General features: G+C 38.8%; 1 protein-coding gene across 2 annotated transcripts in view; it reads left to right on the top strand.

Moving 5' to 3' along the window:
• LOC126281434 (cAMP-dependent protein kinase type I-alpha regulatory subunit-like) overlaps window positions 1-19,499 on the top strand; it is a 214,972-nt gene extending 195,473 nt beyond the window's left edge. Inside the window, exon 7 of one of the 2 annotated variants that reach the window (XM_049980398.1) lies at window positions 18,885-19,499. In XM_049980398.1, the coding sequence (XP_049836355.1) occupies window positions 18,885-19,186 (302 nt within the window). In that variant the 3' untranslated portion in view covers window positions 19,187-19,499. The remainder of the gene's footprint in view (window positions 1-18,884) is intronic. The other variant, XM_049980399.1, reaches the window with a different exon arrangement.
• The last annotated feature ends 422 nt before the right edge of the window (window positions 19,500-19,921 follow it).

Consider the following 19,921-nt stretch of genomic DNA (forward strand, 5'->3'; position numbering starts at 1 on the left):
TAATAAATCCACCTGGTACTCCTGGTGCACACTGCACTGCACTTCACATCACTATTTGTGTCACACTGCATGCAGTATTGCAGGTGCTGTTACTGGGAGGATGAAACAGGCTTCAGGTATCAGGCTTTGTAAACACAGAGTCAATGGAAGCAGTTCAAGGGTGCGCAGCTGGGGAAGGCAGTGCGGAGAAATGTGGCAGCACTTCTCTTGTTTAGTGAACCATGACAGATGACTGACACTGAATGTGGGGTAAGAATTTTACTGTTCACACATACCCTGTCAAAGTGCTGCAGATGACTAACAAGCCACGTGGCACTGTGTGGGTGAGCTGTCAAGAACATGGTCGGGAGGTGTTGCCTCATCAGAGTAGAACAAGAGACTGCTCAAGCAATGGTTCAGCATGTGTGACATCTGGATAGCATGGGCATCTAAGTTCTTCCTCCGGAGGAAGTAGGCAGTGAGGGTGTTGGGGGGCCATCATCTGTTGCTACAGGTGGAGGCCATGGAAGGAGTTGCCACAGACTGATCAGATTGGAGTTAACAAATTTCTTACCAGTGAAATGCTAGTTACATGAGGAAATGTTAAAAGCTGGTCATCACTCAAATGGGATTTAATCAGAGTAAATGTGCAAATAAGTGAATCTTAAAGCAGTGGTGCTGCAGCTGTTATTGCTCAGTTTAGTTACAAATACAGACAGTTTTCAGCATGAGACTACAGAGTTAAGGAGCTATTGAGGAACAAGTCAGCAATCAGGTTAGTAATTGTGCAAATTCATTGTGATGTCAATTTTCTGAGAAGTAAGCTATGATTTGCTGTGTTGAAAGCTTCTGCCATTCTGAAGATATTTGTGCTGTCTACATGCTCTGTGAAATTGCTGTGGTAGTGCTTTTCTAAAGCTGTACTGAGAATTTATAAGCAGTGTATGTTTTGTGAAAAAGGCATTAACTCTTTGCACTCTGTAAGGCAGACACAGGGCAGCTCCGTGCACTCTTATTTAAATCGCCGCCTCCTGAGTGGCAGTGAACCGCAGAGATTTGCGCGGATCTCTTTGTGGAAACAATGTGGCCGCTGGCCAACAATTGTAATTCATTACATTAAAACAAAATGTATGCTTTCATTCATATATTTACGTAAGCTTTAACAGTACAAAACTTTCCATTGTGTGGTATTTTTTGAAACACTTTCCATGGTGGAGAGCTGGGTTTCGTGAGCATGTTTCCTAGTAATACACAGTGTCATGCCTGCCACATTTCTTTTTCCTGTCTGAGCACACTGCACAATCCTTATGCTTGTTCCCAGGAAGCTTGTTGATAATGTGCAACTTTCCATTCAAGCGTTCCTTGTCATCAGAAGTTGAACGACGTCCTCATTTCTGTCCTTGAGTTCTTTCTTCGGCAACTAATCCTCTTATAACACTTTACGGAATGCTTTGTGAGACGGTGTTGTCAAGTTGTTTTTCTCACAGTGGTTCATGTATAGTAAATAGCTGTTTACGCCACCATTTGAGACTTTTCATTAGAAAACCGTAACTGGAAATAAAATGGTCAGATTGGTCAACTCCGCCCATCTTTGAAGTATAATCAATAATCAGATTTGGTTTCTTTATTTCTTTCCTTTCCTTTCTGTTTCTCCTTTCTATAAGTGACACTGAGTTATTGGCTTTTGTAGAAAGCATGAGAACTGTTCGTTTATCTTGCCATGCCAGAACCATCATTTTGTTGTTGCAGAGGCATTTTATTTCATGCTTCCTTAGACGCGCAGAGCTCCTTTCTTGATTGCAGCTGGAAGGTTTTTGTGATTGGCCTGAATCGTTCCTGTGAGATGCATGTTCTGTTTCAACAGCTCATCAGCTAATGCAACGCCTGTATAAAAACAGTCAGTGTACAAACGATACCCTGATTGCCCTGTAGCATTTCTGATACTAGCTAGCAGCTGAAGAACTATTCTCTCAGAAAAATTCAAGCATGGACAAATCAATGACTCAGTTGTTACAGCGCTAAAATAGGGTATCAAATTGCAGATATAACCATTTGATGAATCTGAAATTACATAAACTCTGAGTCCCCATTTTGTTAGTTTTTGAGGATTGTACATTTTTAATAATACACAACCCTTGAACAATACTGTAGATTCATCAGCAGCTAAATACTGATATGCTCGATAAATTTCGAGAAACATGCCAGACAAGTAATTCATTACATTTGTCACTTTATTCAGATGTGACTGAACCTGACTGTTGACATGTGCAGCACTCGTCGGATTAGAAACATGAAGTGCCAGAAAATCTGTATAAATCGTCGGCGACTAAAACAGTCTGGAAAGAAGTTGGATGATTGTAACCATTCTCTTGAAAAAAAAGTCCTGCAAGTTCTTCCACTTCTGTAATGCCATATTCAGTAGCACACCATGGAAGCATTTCATTTCTTCCATGGTAACATTTCCCCAGTCCCACCATGCAGAATGTTGTGGAAGTGGTGTCACTTTACGTATTTTTGATGTAGCATACCTATTCGTTTCATCTGCTATTTGTTGAAATAGGTTATCTGTAAAAATTAATTGAAAGAATCTGATGGGCGATGATGGAACAGAACTACTTTCTGTTATAAAACCACACTTTGATTCTTCAAAAGGAAAATCTGTGAAGTCAGTGTCAGTGTCGCTCCACATTCGCCATGAATCCTCTGCTGAATCACTTGAAACATGCACATTGTCACTGTTTTCTTTGTCATTGTCACTCAAATTGTTTTGAAATGAATCACTATCATAATCAAAATCATTTTCACTCTTGTTTTCAGTTAGAGATTACTCTAAAAGATCTAAAATCTCTTCCTCAGAAAGGACTGTATGTGAAGAACTAGCCATTTCGAGTGCATGGACTTGAACGTAATAATTACAATCTTTGACTGTTCGACACCGAGTTAACACTAGTTCTCCTAGATGGCAGCACACTGCAACAATAATGCCTAGTAGACTCAAAATATGTCTGAGAGCTTCGAAAAGTCATGTTGAATGAGGTTTGACATCGGAGCGGAAAACAAATTTCGCAATGTCGAGTGGCACTCGACATTGAAGTGGAAAGGGTTATGCTGGAGTGGAGATATCTTCCTGCTTCCCTTTTTACACACTAATTTCACAACACTGTTTTTTAGAATAGTTTGATACATATTTTCTCTAATGCTACCATTAATCAGGTAGGTAAGCGGTTGAGAGATTCCCTTTAGCTACACCTTAGTAATTGCACTGGATATGCTATCCCACCAGATGAAAATTCTTTCTTTATCATGTGTGTTACCTTGCATTCTTCCTGCTCAATGACCTCCACAGTTTCATATGCTGTACAATGAATATGGTGATATGGGGCCTTGCCCTGTGCATCTATAGTATGTATTGGTTGGTAAATAGTAGTAGTGATACAGTTTTTAAAATGTTACATATAGGAGTTGGATTTTTGAAAATGTTACCATCATGTCCTAAGCTGAATGTTTTTGTGTTAATTTTCTTGGGTTCTGCGATGGTCCCCTTACCTGTTGTTAGATGTTGCACTCAGTTTTGTTCAAACCTGAAGCGCCTTATATCATACTGTCCTGAAATGATATTCTGGGAACCGGTGCTGTAACTGATAGTGCCAAATTATATCAACAGAACAAGAAATGAATTTTAAAAGTGGAATTATTACATAGTTGATGGCCAGTTCCAGTTTCACAGTTTAATCAAGTGAAGTGACACACAGCACATCTGTTCCTCTGTAAATATATCCCGAAGAGAAGTAATTAAACCATTAATTACAGTAACAGTACTTATTGAACTTCACAGAGGTATAAAAGTAACTGTGCACATGAAATAATTTGTAATATAAACAAACATTTGCAAAGTCAAGTATGGAATATCAACAACATTATGAAAACATTAGATTGCTGTCCACTGTAAAGATGACATGTTGAGTCTGTAGGCAGGCACAACAAAAAGACACATTTGACTCATTACACATTGGTTTTTTTGGCCAAAGCCCTCTTTACAAAGGAAAAGATACATATATTCACACAAGGAAGCTTACCTGATGCTCACATGACTACTATCTTTGTCTAGAATGCAACTGTCGCAGTGAATGAAAGCAGCAGTCTGAAGTGGAGTGGAGAAGGAAAGCGCTAGCAGTCTACGGGTGGGAGGAGAGAAGCAATTTAAGTTTTGAAAGTTTTCTTTGTGTGGTTGTTTTCTTCCTTAAATACCTGCAGATTAGTTGATTGATAAAACATGTTTAGGTGATGTATACTTTTCCTGAGCCTAATCAGACTAGTTTCAGTCCATTTTGGCATTCTTTAACTACCTTCTGGATTCATCTGACAGGGCAACTATAGTCACAATGTATCAACAGAATTGGTGCACAGAATCCCACTTCTGTGCAAGTTTGTGTTTAAAACAATGAATATTTGATCTATTCATAGTTTGTTACTGCAGAACAACTTTTACTATTTTAGACAAAGCTTAATTTGTGTACTCATATCACCTGACAAAAGTGATCAGAATAATGAAAATTTAAGCTACTGCAGTTTACCTTACCTATATAACATTTCTGTCGATTTTAGCATAATCTATTCTAGTGGACATGAATACATTACTGTAGTATCTTTAAATTTAAAACATTATATGAGCTTAAAACATCAGTAAGCTTCAAGCTTACTCGTAGCAAGGCAATTAGGAAAAGTCTGACCAATTACACTTTTAAGTCTATCCATAAGGCACATTACATCATTTGGTGGGCAATATACCCTTATTATTTTATGCTTAGCTAACAAAAGATCATTACTGTGAAGGACAACAACTGTCATCCCTATTTGGTGTGGTGTTTTAGAAAAAAAAATTTTTAAACTGCTGTATATTTAATAATATAAATTTCGCACCACCCTCTTTATGGCATTTTCTAATATATAATACATTATTTCACTAGATTTTAGGCCCTATTTAGTCATTACCAACACAGGTGGTGAGTGTTCCTCTACAATTATTTGCAGTAAGTCTAATTCATTTCTGAGATACTGAACTGTTAAGTGCATCTCTGTTAATGAGTGTTATTCTTTCTTGTTAATTTACAACTTTTAACAAATCACATTTAAGTTAACAATTTTTACAATAACCTAATGCATTGACTATTTCCTCAGGACTGAGTTGCAGTGACTGGTCACTTATTTACTTTCTCATATGTGAACTTTTGCAACTGTTGTCCTGATCTGGTACTCTCTCTCTTCAATGTTACAGTCACTCTCTGTAGTGTACTCCTATATATTAAAAATTTATTTTGCTCTTAAGCTGTTGTTTAGTGGCACATAAGGGAACTGTGGGACAAAAAGTGTTAATAAAAATAAAATGTCTAATTGTATCATAGCATTTCTCGTGTAGACCAATTGATGAGTCCTTAAAATTCAAATGATGGATAATACAAGTCATCATGCTGTAGCACCCTCTAAATGTGATCAATTTATTTTGACAGATAAGGGGGGTGTGGCGATACGTCCCTGGGCCGTGGCACCTTGCTATGAACCGTTGTGTGTCAGCATTTGGATAGCTGCATCTAAAGTAAAAAGTAGGGTGATGTTAATTAGAGATGAACTAAGAAAAGTGATGAGGACAGTCATTTTTGCAATTAAAAATATTCCTGTTAATAATGGAGACAAACAGTGTAATGGCAAGGCAAAGTAAACAAAAACATGTAACAGAAAACATTTTAATAAGTTCTGAATGGGAAAGTGCCTCAGGAATAGGAAATGACAGTGTAATAAGTGACCACAAAGCAGTGCAAACCTTGACACCCAAGAGTCATTCTTACCTGACAATGGATAACAATGATATAAGCAAATTTGCAGACTACTAAAAACAGTTACCACAGTTCCAACCTGAAATTTGAATACTGCTGTCACAAATTTGATCAAAAGTCTTTGTGAACGAAGTGATGTAATTACAAAAAGTGAAAAAATGTCAGGATTTCACCTAAGAAAGTTCTTAAGAGTAGTAACAGAGAATTTGGAGAGAATGTAGCAATAAATAAATATTGAGAATGATGTTCAAGCATTAAAAGAGGAATTTGTGGAACACAAAATCTGGTGCAAATAAAAAATGACAAATTTATCCATGCAGAATAAGAAACAAGACAGTGAAATCACAGAAACAAAGTGTCTGCTAAGTAAACAAAAAATCACTTATTAACACTGTCATTGGAGTGTAGAGTCTGAACAGAGTGTAACTGCCGAATTTGGAAGGGAAAAGAGAAACTGTGCCAAGGTTTGAAGCTAAACAGAAAGATGTTATTGTTACCACCACAAGTAATGTGAGTGATAGTTAGATAAGTGTGCGTAAATTTCAGTCATTAAAGTTGCCTTTTTCAGTTTAGAGACTTGTATCTGGTAAATTGGGATGAACAAGAGACAAATAAGTTTTTTGGTTGGCCTTTTGCAATGAGAAATGCATGCCTGTGGCAGCAGAGTGATCACAAAAAACGAGATCTATGAACTATTGGAAGATAAGTTTGTGAAATAGTATTGGTTACAAAATAAATAACGTTCAGTGAAATTTTCACTCTTGACTCTCGCCAATTACTCACATCAATATGTTGTTGTTGTTGTGGTCTTCAGTCCTGAGACTGGTTTGATGCAGCTCTCCATGCTACTCTATCCAGTGCAAGCTTCTTCATCTCCCAGTACCTACTGCAACCTACATCCCTCTGAATCTGATTGGTGTATTTATCTCTTGGTCTCCCTCTACGATTTTTACCCTCCACACTGCCCTCCAATACTAAATTGGTGATCCCTTGATGCCTCAGAACATGTCCTACCAACCAATCCCTTGTTCTGGTCAAGTTGTGCCACAAACTTCTCTTCTCCCCAATCCTATTCAATACTTCCTCATTAGTTATGCGATCTACCCATCTAATCTTCAGCATTCTTCTGTAGCACCACATTTCGAAAGCTTCTATTCTCTTCTTGTCCAAACTATTTACTGTCCATGTTTCACTTCCATACATGGCTACACTCCGTACAATTACTTTAAGAAAAGACTTCCTGACACTTAAATCTATACTCGATGTTAACAAATTTCTCTTCTTCAGAAACGCTTTCCTTGCCATTGCCAGTCTACATTTTATATCCCCTCTACTTCGACCATCATCAGTTATTTTGCTCCCCAAATAGCAAAACTCCTTTACTACTTTAAGTGTGTCATTTCCTAATCTAATTCACTCAGCATCACCCGACTTAATTTGACTACATTCCATTATCCTCGTGTTGCTTTTGTTGATGTTCATCTTATATACTCCTCTCAAGACACTGTCCATTCCATTCAACTGCTCTTCCAAGTCCTTTGCTGTCTCTGACAGAATTACAATGTCATCGGCGAACCTCAAAGGTTTTATTTCTTCTCCATGAATTGTAATACCTACTCCGAATTTTTCTTTTGTTTCCTTTACTGTTTGCTCAATATACAGATTGAATAACATCGGGGAGAGGCTACAACACTGTCTCACTCCCTTCCCAACCACTGCTTCCCTTTCATGTCCCTAGACTCTTATAACTGCCATCTGGTTTCTGTACAAGTTGTAAATAGCCTTTCGCTCCCTGTATTTTACCCCTGCCACCTTTAGAATTTGAAAGAGAGTATTCCAATCAACATTGTCAAAAGCTTTCTCTAAGTCTACAAATGCTAGAAACGTAGGTTTGCCTTTCCTTAGTCTGTCTTCTAAGATAAGTCGTAAGGTTAGTATTGCCTCACATGTTCCAGTATTTCTACGGAATCCAAACTGATCTTCCCCTATGTCGGCTTCTACTAGTTTTTCCATTCGTCTGTAAAGAATTCGTGTTAGTATTTTGCAGCTGTGGCTTATTAAACTGATAGTTCGGTTATTTTCACATCTGTCAACACCTGATTTCTTTGGGATTGGAATTATTATATTCTTCTTGAAGTCTGAGGGTATTTTGCCTGTTTCATACATCTTGCTCACCAGATGGTAGAGTTTTGTCAGGACTGGCTCTCCCAAGGCCGTCAGTAGTTCTAATGGAATGTTGTCTACTCCGGGGGCCTTGTTTCGACACAGGTCTTTCAGTGCTCTGTCAAACTCTTCACGCAGTATCATATCTCCCATTTCATCTTCATCTACATCCTCTTCCATTTCCATAATATTGTCCTCAAGTACATTGCCCTTGTATAGACCCTCTATATACTCCTTCCACCTTTCTGCTTTCCCTTCTTTGCTTAGGATTGGGTTTCCATCTGAGCTCTTGATGTTCATACAAGTGGTTCTCTTACCTCCAAAGGTCTCTCTAATTTTCCTATAGGCAGTATCTATCTTACCCCTAGTGAGATAAGCCTCTACATCCTTACATTTGTCCTCTAGCCATCCCTGCTTAGCCATTTTGCACTTCCTACCCATCTCGTTTTTGAGACGTTTGTATTCCTTTTTGCCTGCTTCATTTATTGCATTTTTATATTTTATCCTTTCATCAATTAAATTCAATATTTCTTCTGGTACCCAAGGATTTCTACTAGCCCTCGTCTTTTTACCTTACCTACTTGATCGTCTGCTGCCTTCACTACTTCATCCCTCAAAGCTATCCATTCTTCTTCTACTGCATTTCTTTTCCCTATTCCTGTCAATTGTTCCCTTATGCTCTCCCTGAAACTCTGCACAACCTCTGGTTCTTTCAGTTTATCCAGGTCCCATCTCCTTAAATTCCCACCTTTTTGCAGTTTTTTTCAGTTTTAATCTACAGGTCATAACCAACAGATTGTGGTCAGAGTCCACATCTGCCCCTGGAAATGTCTTACAATTTAATACCTGGTTCCTAAATCTCTGTCTTACCATTATATAATCTATCTGATACCTTTTAGTATCTCCAGAGTTCTTCCATGTATACAACCTTCTTTCGTGATTCTTAAACCAAGTGTTAGCTGTGATTAAGCTGTGCTCTGTGCAAAATTCTACCAAGCGGCTTCCCCTTTCATTTGTTAGCCCCAATCCATATCCACCTACTACATTTCCTTCTCTCCCTTTTCCTACACTCGAATTACAGTCACCCAAGACTATTAAATTTTCATCTCCCTTCACTATCTGAATAATTTCTTTTATTTCATCATACATTTCTTCAATTTCTTTGTCATCTGCAGAGCTAGTTGGCATATAAACTTGTACTACTGTAGTAGGTGTGGGCTTCGTATCTATCTTGGCCACAATAATGCGTTCACTATGCTGTTTGTAGTAGCTTACCTGCATTCCAATTTTCCTATTCATTATTAAACCTACTCCTGCATTACCCCTATTTGATTTTGTGTTTATAACCCTGTAGTCACCTGACCAAAAGTCTTGTTCCTCCTGCCACCGAACTTCACTAATTCCCACTATATCTAACTTTAACCTATCCATTTCCCTTTTTAAATTTTCTAACCTACCCGCCCAATTAAGGGATCTGACATTCCACGCTCCGATCCGTAGAACACCAGTTTTCTTTCTCCTGATAACGACATCCTCTTGAGTAGTCCCCGCCCGGAGATCCGAATGGGGGACTATTTTACCTCCGGAATATTTTACCCAAGAGGACGCCATCATCATTTAATCATACAGTAAAGCTGCATGCCCTCGGGAAAAATTACGGCCGTAGTTTCCCCTTGCTTTCAGCCGTTCGCAGTACCAGCACAGCAAGGCCGTTTTGGTTATTGTTACAAGGCCAGATCAGTCAATCATCCCTTACAACTACTGAAAAGGCTGCTGCCCCTCTTCAGGAACCACACGTTTGTCTGGCCTCTCAACAGATACCCCTCCGTTGTGGTTGCACCTACGGTATGGCTATCTGTATCACAGAGACACGCAAGCCTCCCCACCAACTGCAAGGTCCATGGTTCATGGGGGGGGGGATCAATATGTAATAATGATAAATTGTATAGAAAAAATTGGGACAAGAAAGCATATATGGGTGATACAGTATGTGAAGAAAGACTGATGGAGATTTTGATTCAAAGCTTGTCATTGGCAGTGCATGGAAAAATTTCACTGCTGCCAGACCAAAATGTGGAGGAATTATATTTAATGCTGGACAAGATAGAACTGATGGTGGAAGAGGAAAACTGGAGAAAGGAAAGGGGCAGAAAACAGAATGGGGAGTGCAGCTCTGATTTGAAAAAAAGGAGACCTTGGTGATTTCTGTAGCCATGAGGTACAAAATAATGGTGATTATCAAGGGGAGTATATGTGGCAAAATTTTGATGACTGACTGACATGCAGTGTTTGTGATAGTCACAGAAAAGTTGAAGAAGCAAGGTATTCAGGAGATCAACCTGCAAAAAGACAGTACTTGCGAAAATGATTGCCATGAATTTATGAGTGGTATGAGAAAGTCACCAAAGTAGTCACTACAAACGAGTACTTATGGAGAACACATGCATCTACAACAAGAATTGTACAACTGAAGGAAGTTTCTAATGTGACGCAATTGGGAATGAACACTGGAAGCAGGTCATTGCCAATATTAATCATGAAATTTAAAGATCACAGGGACATGAGACAAGATCTATTGCATGAAAACAGAATCATAAATGCTGAAGCATCAATACCTATTTTAGAGACTGAGATATATAGAATATAGATAGATATTTTGAGAGACAAAGGCAGTGAGGAAGGGGCAAGCTTTAACAAGATTTAAGAGTGGATAGAGGGAATCTGAGAAGAACATATTAACTGTCCAAGTGTTGTGTGTCAGTTTTGTGCTTGGAGTTTGCTTGCTCACAGAGAAATGTGTCACACTGGATTTTAGTAAAGGAAAATTGCTTATCAAGGATGACAAAGAATCATGGAACTGTAGAAAAAGATGAAGAGATTTCTGCATTTAGAGAGTTGAAATCAGTGAATGAAATGGAAGAGATAAGTGTCATAGAGAGAAAGAAGATAATCATGACGAGCTTGATGCCACTAGAGAAGTTAATATATTTGATCTAGTTGACCAGAAGACAGGAAACCTTGCTGAATTGTCTGAGGTGCAACATTGCAAATTGATGCAAGATTTGAAAAGAAATTGGTCTGTATTTTATGAGGAAATATGAAAAATGCATGGATGGGCATGGAAATTCCAAGTTAGAGAATGTGCATTATTTTGTACAGAGCCACATCAAATACTGTTGCTGAAGAGAGCAGCAGCGGAAGCTGAAATTCAAAGAATTCTAAAAAAAAAAGACACAATTGAGAGATCATGTGGTGGGTAGTGTAATCCATTTAACAGAATGTCATAAAAAGGTAGTGGCACACAACTTGTCATCAATACACAAGCAATAAAATAAAATGATTCTGCCAGACTAGGATCAGCCTGAGAAACTGCTGTAGTGTTTCAAAGGTATACACCACTTAATTAGTCTGGACTGAATGAGCAGCTGCAATGGAATCCTAGCTGTCACCAGTACATGGTATTTTTCTTTAATGCCTGGTCCTACCAATTTAAAGTGTCCGTGTGTAATCTGTGAAGAACGCCAAGGTTTTCATGAGTGCATCACTGTATAAACACCAAGAACATAAGCCACAAAGTCTATGTCCAAAGCGAGGTCAATATCTGAACAGCTGGTAGATGAGATTTAACTGAGCTCATGGAGTGTACCAAAGAAGGCTGAGCCTTACCCATTCGCCTAGTGCCATACTGCAATTAGCCTCACCCTTGAGACCTGGCGATGGCATCTAACCGTAGCTAACAGCAATGCTCCTGATCAGCCATCGATTGCGTCCTCTGGTGGGGGTATTAACTCTTTCACCCCCAAAAATTGGCACTTAGGGCTGAAAATGATGCAGGTAATGTTAGCACTGCCAGGGGTGGGAGGTTGGAGGATCTCTCCCAATGGATCTTGCCAGACTAGGTTTGACGCCCAGATGAAACACGCAGGTATGGCAGCATGCCCACAAAGAAAGACTGCTCCAGTGCCATTGGGATGACCGACAGTTGGGACAGAGGGAGCGGCCCCATTTCCATAGATTCTTAAACCTTGATCTATCACCCATCTGTGGACAAGTAGGAGTACAGGAGCAGAGACCCATACCCACTGCAGGAGGTATATGGGGAGAGGGCAAGAGACCCAGCTGGTGGTAACCCTTCTGTCCTGTCCATGGGTCAGAGCCAGGGGCACTGCTTGCGACTATGATCGCAAAGGGACCGGGCTGTTATGGCAGGTCAGGTAAACGTTCCCAGCTGCAATGTCAAACATCTGACAGTGCCTGTTGCATTTGATGACCTCTTCAGCCTACCATGGACACTAGCCTCATGTGCCCAGACACAGGTGCCCCCCGTGTTTTTGGGCTTGCATGCAGGATGGGCTTGTTGCACGTGATGCCTGTGCATGTGCAGAATTTTGGTTAAACTGACATCGTTGATGTGGGTGGACCTGTACACTGTGAGGAAGCTGTGCAAGGCATTCTCGGTTGATGATCATAGCAAGGCCTTCCCTATTTGCGTTTAATAAATGTGGGCCTTTCGTTCAACCTCCAGACTCAAGATGGGTTGAAAAGGAGCATTGGTCAGGTGTGTATACCATTGTGGTGAAGAAGGGCTTGAAACTTAATTGATGTAAATTGGGGACTCTTACGTGACACCAGGTTGCTAGATATAACTCAGTGACAAATATCCTCTCAAGGACACAAATGGTTGTAGGTGAGGTGGAGAATGGTATGTGCACCATGAACAGAAAGTTGGAGAGGTCATTCTCCACTAGAAATCATTTAGCTTCCTGAAACAACTGTGTAAAATCGATGTGGATGCACTCCCAAGGATATTCAGAGTGGGACCATGGTGGAAAGTGTTTAGCTAGGGACATTTGATTAATGGAGGAGGAGTGGTTCACACATTCAATATTGGCACTGATGCCTGGCCAAGGCCTTCATTCTCCAGTGTGATGCATGAAGAAGGTGTGGGCAGAATTACTTGTATGTCCAACAGTCCCGAGTATAATGTGGCCAAAGCTAAGATGCACTTTGTGGCATTGAGCAAGTAGCACAGTGCAAAATAATTGCTTGAAACCAAAGTGGCCTGGTGGGAAACATGCTCCAGCCACTGCTTCTGGACTGGTGAAAAATCTTGTGCAAGATTGGGACATGGGATGATGCCAAGGCAACCTCATGTGCCACCAGTGGCAATTCGTCCAATGTAGTTTGCTGCTGTTGATCCAATGCAAAACAAACAGTTTCTGAGCAACTGAATCCCATGTTGCAGCCAAGAGGGAGGTGATACAGGGTGTCTGTATTGAGGTATTGGGCAGTGGGATAAAAACAGATTTTCTAATGTTGTCTGCATAAAAAGAATGTCCAGCACTGCAGATGCTGCCCATCTTATCTGGAAGCTTAGACTGATGCCCAGACATGTAAGTCAAGATTCAGTTGACAGATGGAACTTGCTGCCATACAGATATATATGAAAATTCTTGACTTCATAAATCTGAGAACTTGTGTGACAAAATTGCCGATGTGCCATACTGGGATGCGTCCATCATTAGTGTCAATGGCAGGTCTGGTATACATGGCATAAGAAATGGAGCAGTCTTGAGGCCATCATAACACCGGAGACAAGAGACTTTGCTTTCCTAACTGAAAAATCAACCATTTTCCTGGGGCTGTTTAAACAAGGATTCAACCCTGTCACAAAAATATTATCCAAATAATCAAAAGAATGTGGAATACCTTGAATCAACAATTACAAATGCTTTTGGAAAATGACAGATACACTTGCAATCCACAATGGTAAGCAACTGTACAGGTATAAGCCAAACAGCATATTTAAAACTAGCAACTGATGTGATACATCACCAAGCAACACTTGAAGATATGCATCCCTTAAATCTGTCCTCAAATAATAGTAGCTACTGGCTAGTTTAGTCAACTACTATTCTGGGTGAGGCAGAAGATAAGAATCAACATTAATTTCGGAATTTATTGTGGACTTAAAATCACCACAGATGTGCAAAAGCCTGTTTGATTTTTTAATGATCACCATGGACATTGCCTTGGTCCTGAAGCTGTTCTGAACAGCCTCACCATCCGCAAATGGAAGTGTACAAGCTTCACAAGACTTAGTTGAAAGCTCTATGCACAACTGAGTGTTGGTTCAAAAATCTCTTTATAGGATGTGGGCAGGGCATAAAGATCAAGAAAAGAGGCTGTGGTTGATGCTAAATTAACTTGGTCCTCTGTGAATCCAAAACTGTTAAAGAGTCTAAGCCAAAAATGTTAGTAGCAGTTGGGGAGTGCACCACTAAGGTTAGTACATGTTCAATGATTTTTTACTTAGCCACAGTGACAGCTCTCCAGGTAGAGGAATGGTCTTGCAGCAGTATAATAGGACCTGTCACTGGGCCTGCTGTGCAGAGGCTAACTGAGCTGATGATATGTGTTCTTGTTGATAAAAGACTCAACAGCACTAGTGTCCATGGACTGATCAAGTAGTGTCAAGTCTAAAGGGAGCTTTGAACCCACATTCCCCACAGCCATTACTATGTGGACCACAATATTGTCTTCATACTGCAGCTGATCATGTGATCGGTGAGCCACTCAAAGACCAGATGACTGCACTTGCCGTATACACAGCTGTCTGCTACACAGTGCAGACATCAGTTTCTGTTATATCTGCTATCATAGTCAGGACAGGACTGAAGTTTCATTGACATGCATGTTATATGTCACAGCACCAAGGAGAGAGGATGTGCCCAGCTAACATCAAATAAAAGGTCATCTGATACTGAGATGCCAGTGATGTTGTCACCTGTATACTATGATGAGTCATAGAGGCAGAATTAAAGAATGATGAGTTGGAATCATCAGTTGACCATTGTATGAGAAAGCAACTAACAACTTGGAAAAACTGAATGTCATTCATAGAAGCATGCTGAGATGCCAAAGAAATCCTGAAATATTTAGTAATTTTAAGCATCCCGTCAAGACTAGGAGATCAGACTTGGATTAGAGTAGATTAGAGATTAGGTTCAGCTCTTGTTCCATAGACACAAAAATAAGATGATTCCCAAGGGTATGGAACAAGTCAGACAATATAACATTAAAAATGTAAAACATTTAAATATAATACTCTCTATCCTGATCATTTGTCAGGAGATTGACAAAATGTGTCAATATGTTATAGTAAACTGGAACTGCTTGTATTTACAGAATTGATACACTGTCAGAATAAAACATAGTTATGCACTTTTAATAAATATATCATACACAAACTACCTAATCTTGATTGTTGCTTTCACAACTGAAATCTAACTGACATTTTTGCTTAAGCTGGTCTAACAGTCCCTGTTAAGATATTCATCTACAAAGTAGAAGGATTTGCCTATCAAAATGTCTTTCAAGCTCTGTGTAACTGTGCTTTGTCTGAAACAATTTTTTTATAAAAATTATTAATGGTTATTGGTAGTTTATTGAAAATGTACATTCCTTAATAATGGGTCCCTTTTGGGACCAAGGCAAAAGATTTTAGATCTTTGTGTATATTGTTCTTATTCCCATTATTGATGCTATGTATTGAGATATTGGTTGGAAATATTATTTGAAACAAATTTCACTCACAAATAAATATACTGAGAAGCAGTTGTTAGAATACTGAAAGTTCCTTGAGCAGGTTTCCACGTGATATTCTTGAATTTTCACGTCAAATTAGACTTATTAAACACTTTTGTGTGCAAAAAAACTTTTGCTCAGTTTGATGAGTTACCACAGAATATGATTCCATATGACTTAATAGAATGAAAGTAAGCAGAGTATGCATTTTTTTATATTTATATCTCCTACATCTGACATCATTCTCACATCTAACAGATTTGTTTAGGCGCAATTATGTGGTATGCCCTTCCCAATTGAATTTATTCTGAATTGTAAACCCAGAAATTTAACATTGTCAACCTCTTCAATCTCCATGTCTTCATATGTTACATACATGCCAGAAGGAAATCTCTCACTGATTCTGAATTGCAATGGCCTTGCCGCAGTGGTTACACCGGTTCCTGTGAGGTCACCGAAGTTAAGTGCTGTCGGGTGTGGTCGGCACTTGGATGGGTGACCATCCAGGCCGTCATGGGCTGTTGCCATTTTACGTGGTGCACTCAGCCTTGTGGTGCCAATTGAGGAGTTACTCGACCGAATAGTAGTGGCTTCGGTCAAGAATACCATCATAACGACTGGGAGAGCAGTGTGCTGACCCCACACCCCTCCTATCTGCATCCTCCACCGAGGATGACACAGCGGTCGGATGGTCCCAGTAGGCCACTCGTGGCCTGAAGACAGAGTGCTTTATGTAGCGAGTCTTTTCAAAGTTTAATGACAGTGAATTGACTTTAAACCATTTATTAATGTCAACGAAAATTTGATTGGCAGGCATTTCTAAATCTGTACTTGACTTGCTATTTATCGTAATGTTTGTATCATCTTCAAATAAAACAAACTTAGCATCTGGCAGTTAATGGACAAGAGGTCATTAATGTACACAAGGAAAAGCAGCAGACCCAAATGGAACATCAAGGAACACCATATGTAATTAATTCCCAGCCAGATGAAGACTGATTGCTTACCTATTTCGCAACACCCATTGTTTCCTGTTAATTAGGTGAGACTCAAACCATTTCACATCACTATTGGTGGCATGGTGGCCAAAGTTTTAGCTGCAACCTCCCTGTCAGCACAAGGCACACAATCACATCTTGAATCAAAGATTCTGAATATGAAACTTTACACTTCTGACACGTGAAACTGCACTTGCATGCAAGATCCTACAAGTTGGATACCTAAGCTGCATTCAACTGACTTTTCTGTTTATGACACTGATTAAACTGGAGCTTAGTTGCAGCAGTGTATCATATGACCATAGTAAACGGATAAAGAGCTCAGAAGTCATTGAAAGACAAATCTCTATGGTCTGAGAGTGGTTGGAATTTCCATAGCGCTTTGTATAAACAGCTACTAGAAGACAATTGTAAATCACGTTGCTGCACACTAGAAATGTTATTTGCACAACAATGCAAGTCAAAACATGAGATGTAGATTTGCCAGTACTCCAAAGATTTGTTGAAGGAACCGTTTGAATGGTGGTAAGGGTGTGATCGTGAGCACTGACACGTTTATTACAATTTTCAGCACTGCCGTTGGCTGTAACTTCATTATCAATTTATTGGCAACCAGTTTCAGTGATACACTTCCTCATCATCAGGCCCTCTAAATATACTGTAGCTGAATCCCTCTAAATATACTGTAGCTGAATTTGCCTGAAAGTCATCAGTCAGAAAGTCCTACAGGAAAATAACAGGTATCTGCATGAGGTCCTTTAGTAATCAACTTACTGGCTTAAACTACTAATTAAATACAATTTCTCTTGGCCCTACTTTACATGACAAAGATATAGTGGTCAGCTATGGTTGTCATAACTGGAACTTTATACTAACTTATAGCATATCATTGAAGACTTAGTAAAACAATTAAATATGCGTACATACTCATATTTAAGTGAGCAGCTTATGTGGAAGAAAGTAAACAGCCAAATGCATGATAAGATAGTGGAACGAGGCACGAGAGCCTCACTGCATGATGCTTGACTGAAGTAGGTGATTCCAGCTGCCTTAACTTTTATTTTTGAGTTATTTCTCAGATATTTTTTGCAAAAAGTTTCATTGCCAACATCAAAAAGCTTTATATGGCTGCACTTGTCTTTTCAGGAGCTTCTGGACGCAGTAAAAAGGCTATCGCTCTACATAAGTGTTTCAGTATCTTAGTTGATTCAAGTGTAAAGTGCATTACACATGCAACATAATTATGCACCTTTCTGTGTATTCTAATATGTTGAAAACCTTGTTTCAGTATCTTTAACAGTTCATGAAATCAAATTGTTGCAAGTTTGGCCTTAAACAGGCATCAGACAGGGTGGTTTGTTACTTTTACTACTTCCATTATTTATATTCCACCAAGGACTTCCCTTTATCATATTAATCAGCTATATACTAGAAAATGAGCTTATAACCTAAAACCTAGGTCCAACAGTAATAATAATATTTGTGAAATGAGGTTAAAAAATGTTTCGTTTAGTTAATGCCATATTGAGGAGAAAATGAATAGACACCCAAGTGTAACAGTTCCAGAATCTTAAAAGGAGATTCTGCAAGACATTGAGTTATTCACTGTACTTAGTTACATTGGCTCGGAAAATGATTCCATGAGATATCAATGAGAGAAATTGTGAAAAACAACATAGTAGTCTACAAGTCAGCATGATGAAAGATGCTTTCAGCTACAAAAGATGTTAACTGAAATTTTTGATACTTTTGCTACACGTTGAATCCATTTTAGCTTATTATTCAGCTTATTCCCCAGGAAGTTTTCATCAGCTGTATTGTTCAACACATGACAAATAATTTCTGTCTGTCACACCACCAGGCCACTATTAATCATCTGAAATCGCATTATGTTAATCTTTGTTTGATACAAATAAATTGCAGATCTCACTGTTTTTTGTATATTAATGCTCTAGATTCTCTTTATTGCATTCTTTATTTTTTGTACATAGCCCATTTGTTTTCCTTTTTATCACAGACTTAAAAACATTAGAATACTGGTGGTGATAGATTTTCAACTCGATTCCAGTCTGTCTAGATTAAGTGTAGATTTCACTTCCTGATTCAGGATCCTCTATGTTGTCCATCTCTCATCCCTATTTCCATTTAATTTTGCTTCCATTTGTTTACTTGGGGAGAAAAAAAGATTTGAAGTGCTGCCGAAATATGTTTGTGAAGATGTTAAATTTCATATTGACAGTATCTAGTAATCTTTTCTGTAATCTGTTGTGTTCTCTTTTTAAATTTTTGCAGGGAACACAACATTTTGTACTGAAAATTGTTTCAGGTGAAAATCTCACAGATCGTAGGATTATTGCTTTAACACCTGTTGAGTGTCTTCTTTGCCCCAGATATTGGATTATGCAGAATAACAAAGCAAATTTGTGGGTACGTATAAAACGTTTCGTGGACCGGAGATTGCCATCCACACAGCAGGTTTTTCACAGCTTTGTTGAAAATAGAAGATGGAGACATTACAGCAGAGATCTAGTCATCGACAGCCTTCGTAATCGTTATATACCAAATGATACGAGCATATCTGATGTTCCATACTCCATTAGAATAAGTGAATACTATGTTGATCGCTAAGAATACCTATTAACAAAGCATACCTATTAACAGCAGCAGTATTGTAATACATGATGTATTCATTGAAGAAATTAAAGTGAAAATTTTGTCTTTAAATGTCTCAAAATATAATGGACGAGCTCACACTAACTCCTCTTTAACAAAAATGCATGAGTTAGTTTCTTGAAATTATCACCAAAAAAAAAAACATATAATAGAATCAATAAAATTCCTAAATTACCTACCTCTTTGTACGGACTATTGTAAAGGTACCATATTTTCTGTTGATGTCACTGTACTCAGTAAAACAGACTTTCCGTCAACCTCAGTAAAACCAGTTTTTTTTTCAGTTTCAGATAAATGGTAAAAGTGTAGAGGAGTAATAAAACTGAATTATCAGCAGGCAACAGGAGAAGAAGGGGCACTACAAAAATATCTACTAGTATGTACTGATAGCAAACTGAACTGGTCAGACTACGTCCACTTTGAACACACAAACTTCATTATGCTTCGCAAGGGAGGCATTTCAGTTTCTGCAAGATTTGTATTGCCCTTTCTTTAGAATTTAAATGTATTGTGCATAATGACACCTAGATAAGAAAGACATATTAAGGAATTTCCTCTTCCAGGGTTCATTCTAGGCTGTACAACAATTCTCAAACCATAATTTGCAATCTGTGTCTATCCATAGAGGATATGAGACAGCAGCTGGTCAAATATTTACCTGGGAAAATAGCCAAACAACCATATGTGTTG

The sequence above is a fragment of the Schistocerca gregaria genome, chromosome 7 (genome assembly GCF_023897955.1).
Source record: "Schistocerca gregaria isolate iqSchGreg1 chromosome 7, iqSchGreg1.2, whole genome shotgun sequence".
In the NCBI taxonomy this organism is placed as follows: Eukaryota; Metazoa; Arthropoda; class Insecta; order Orthoptera; family Acrididae; genus Schistocerca; species Schistocerca gregaria.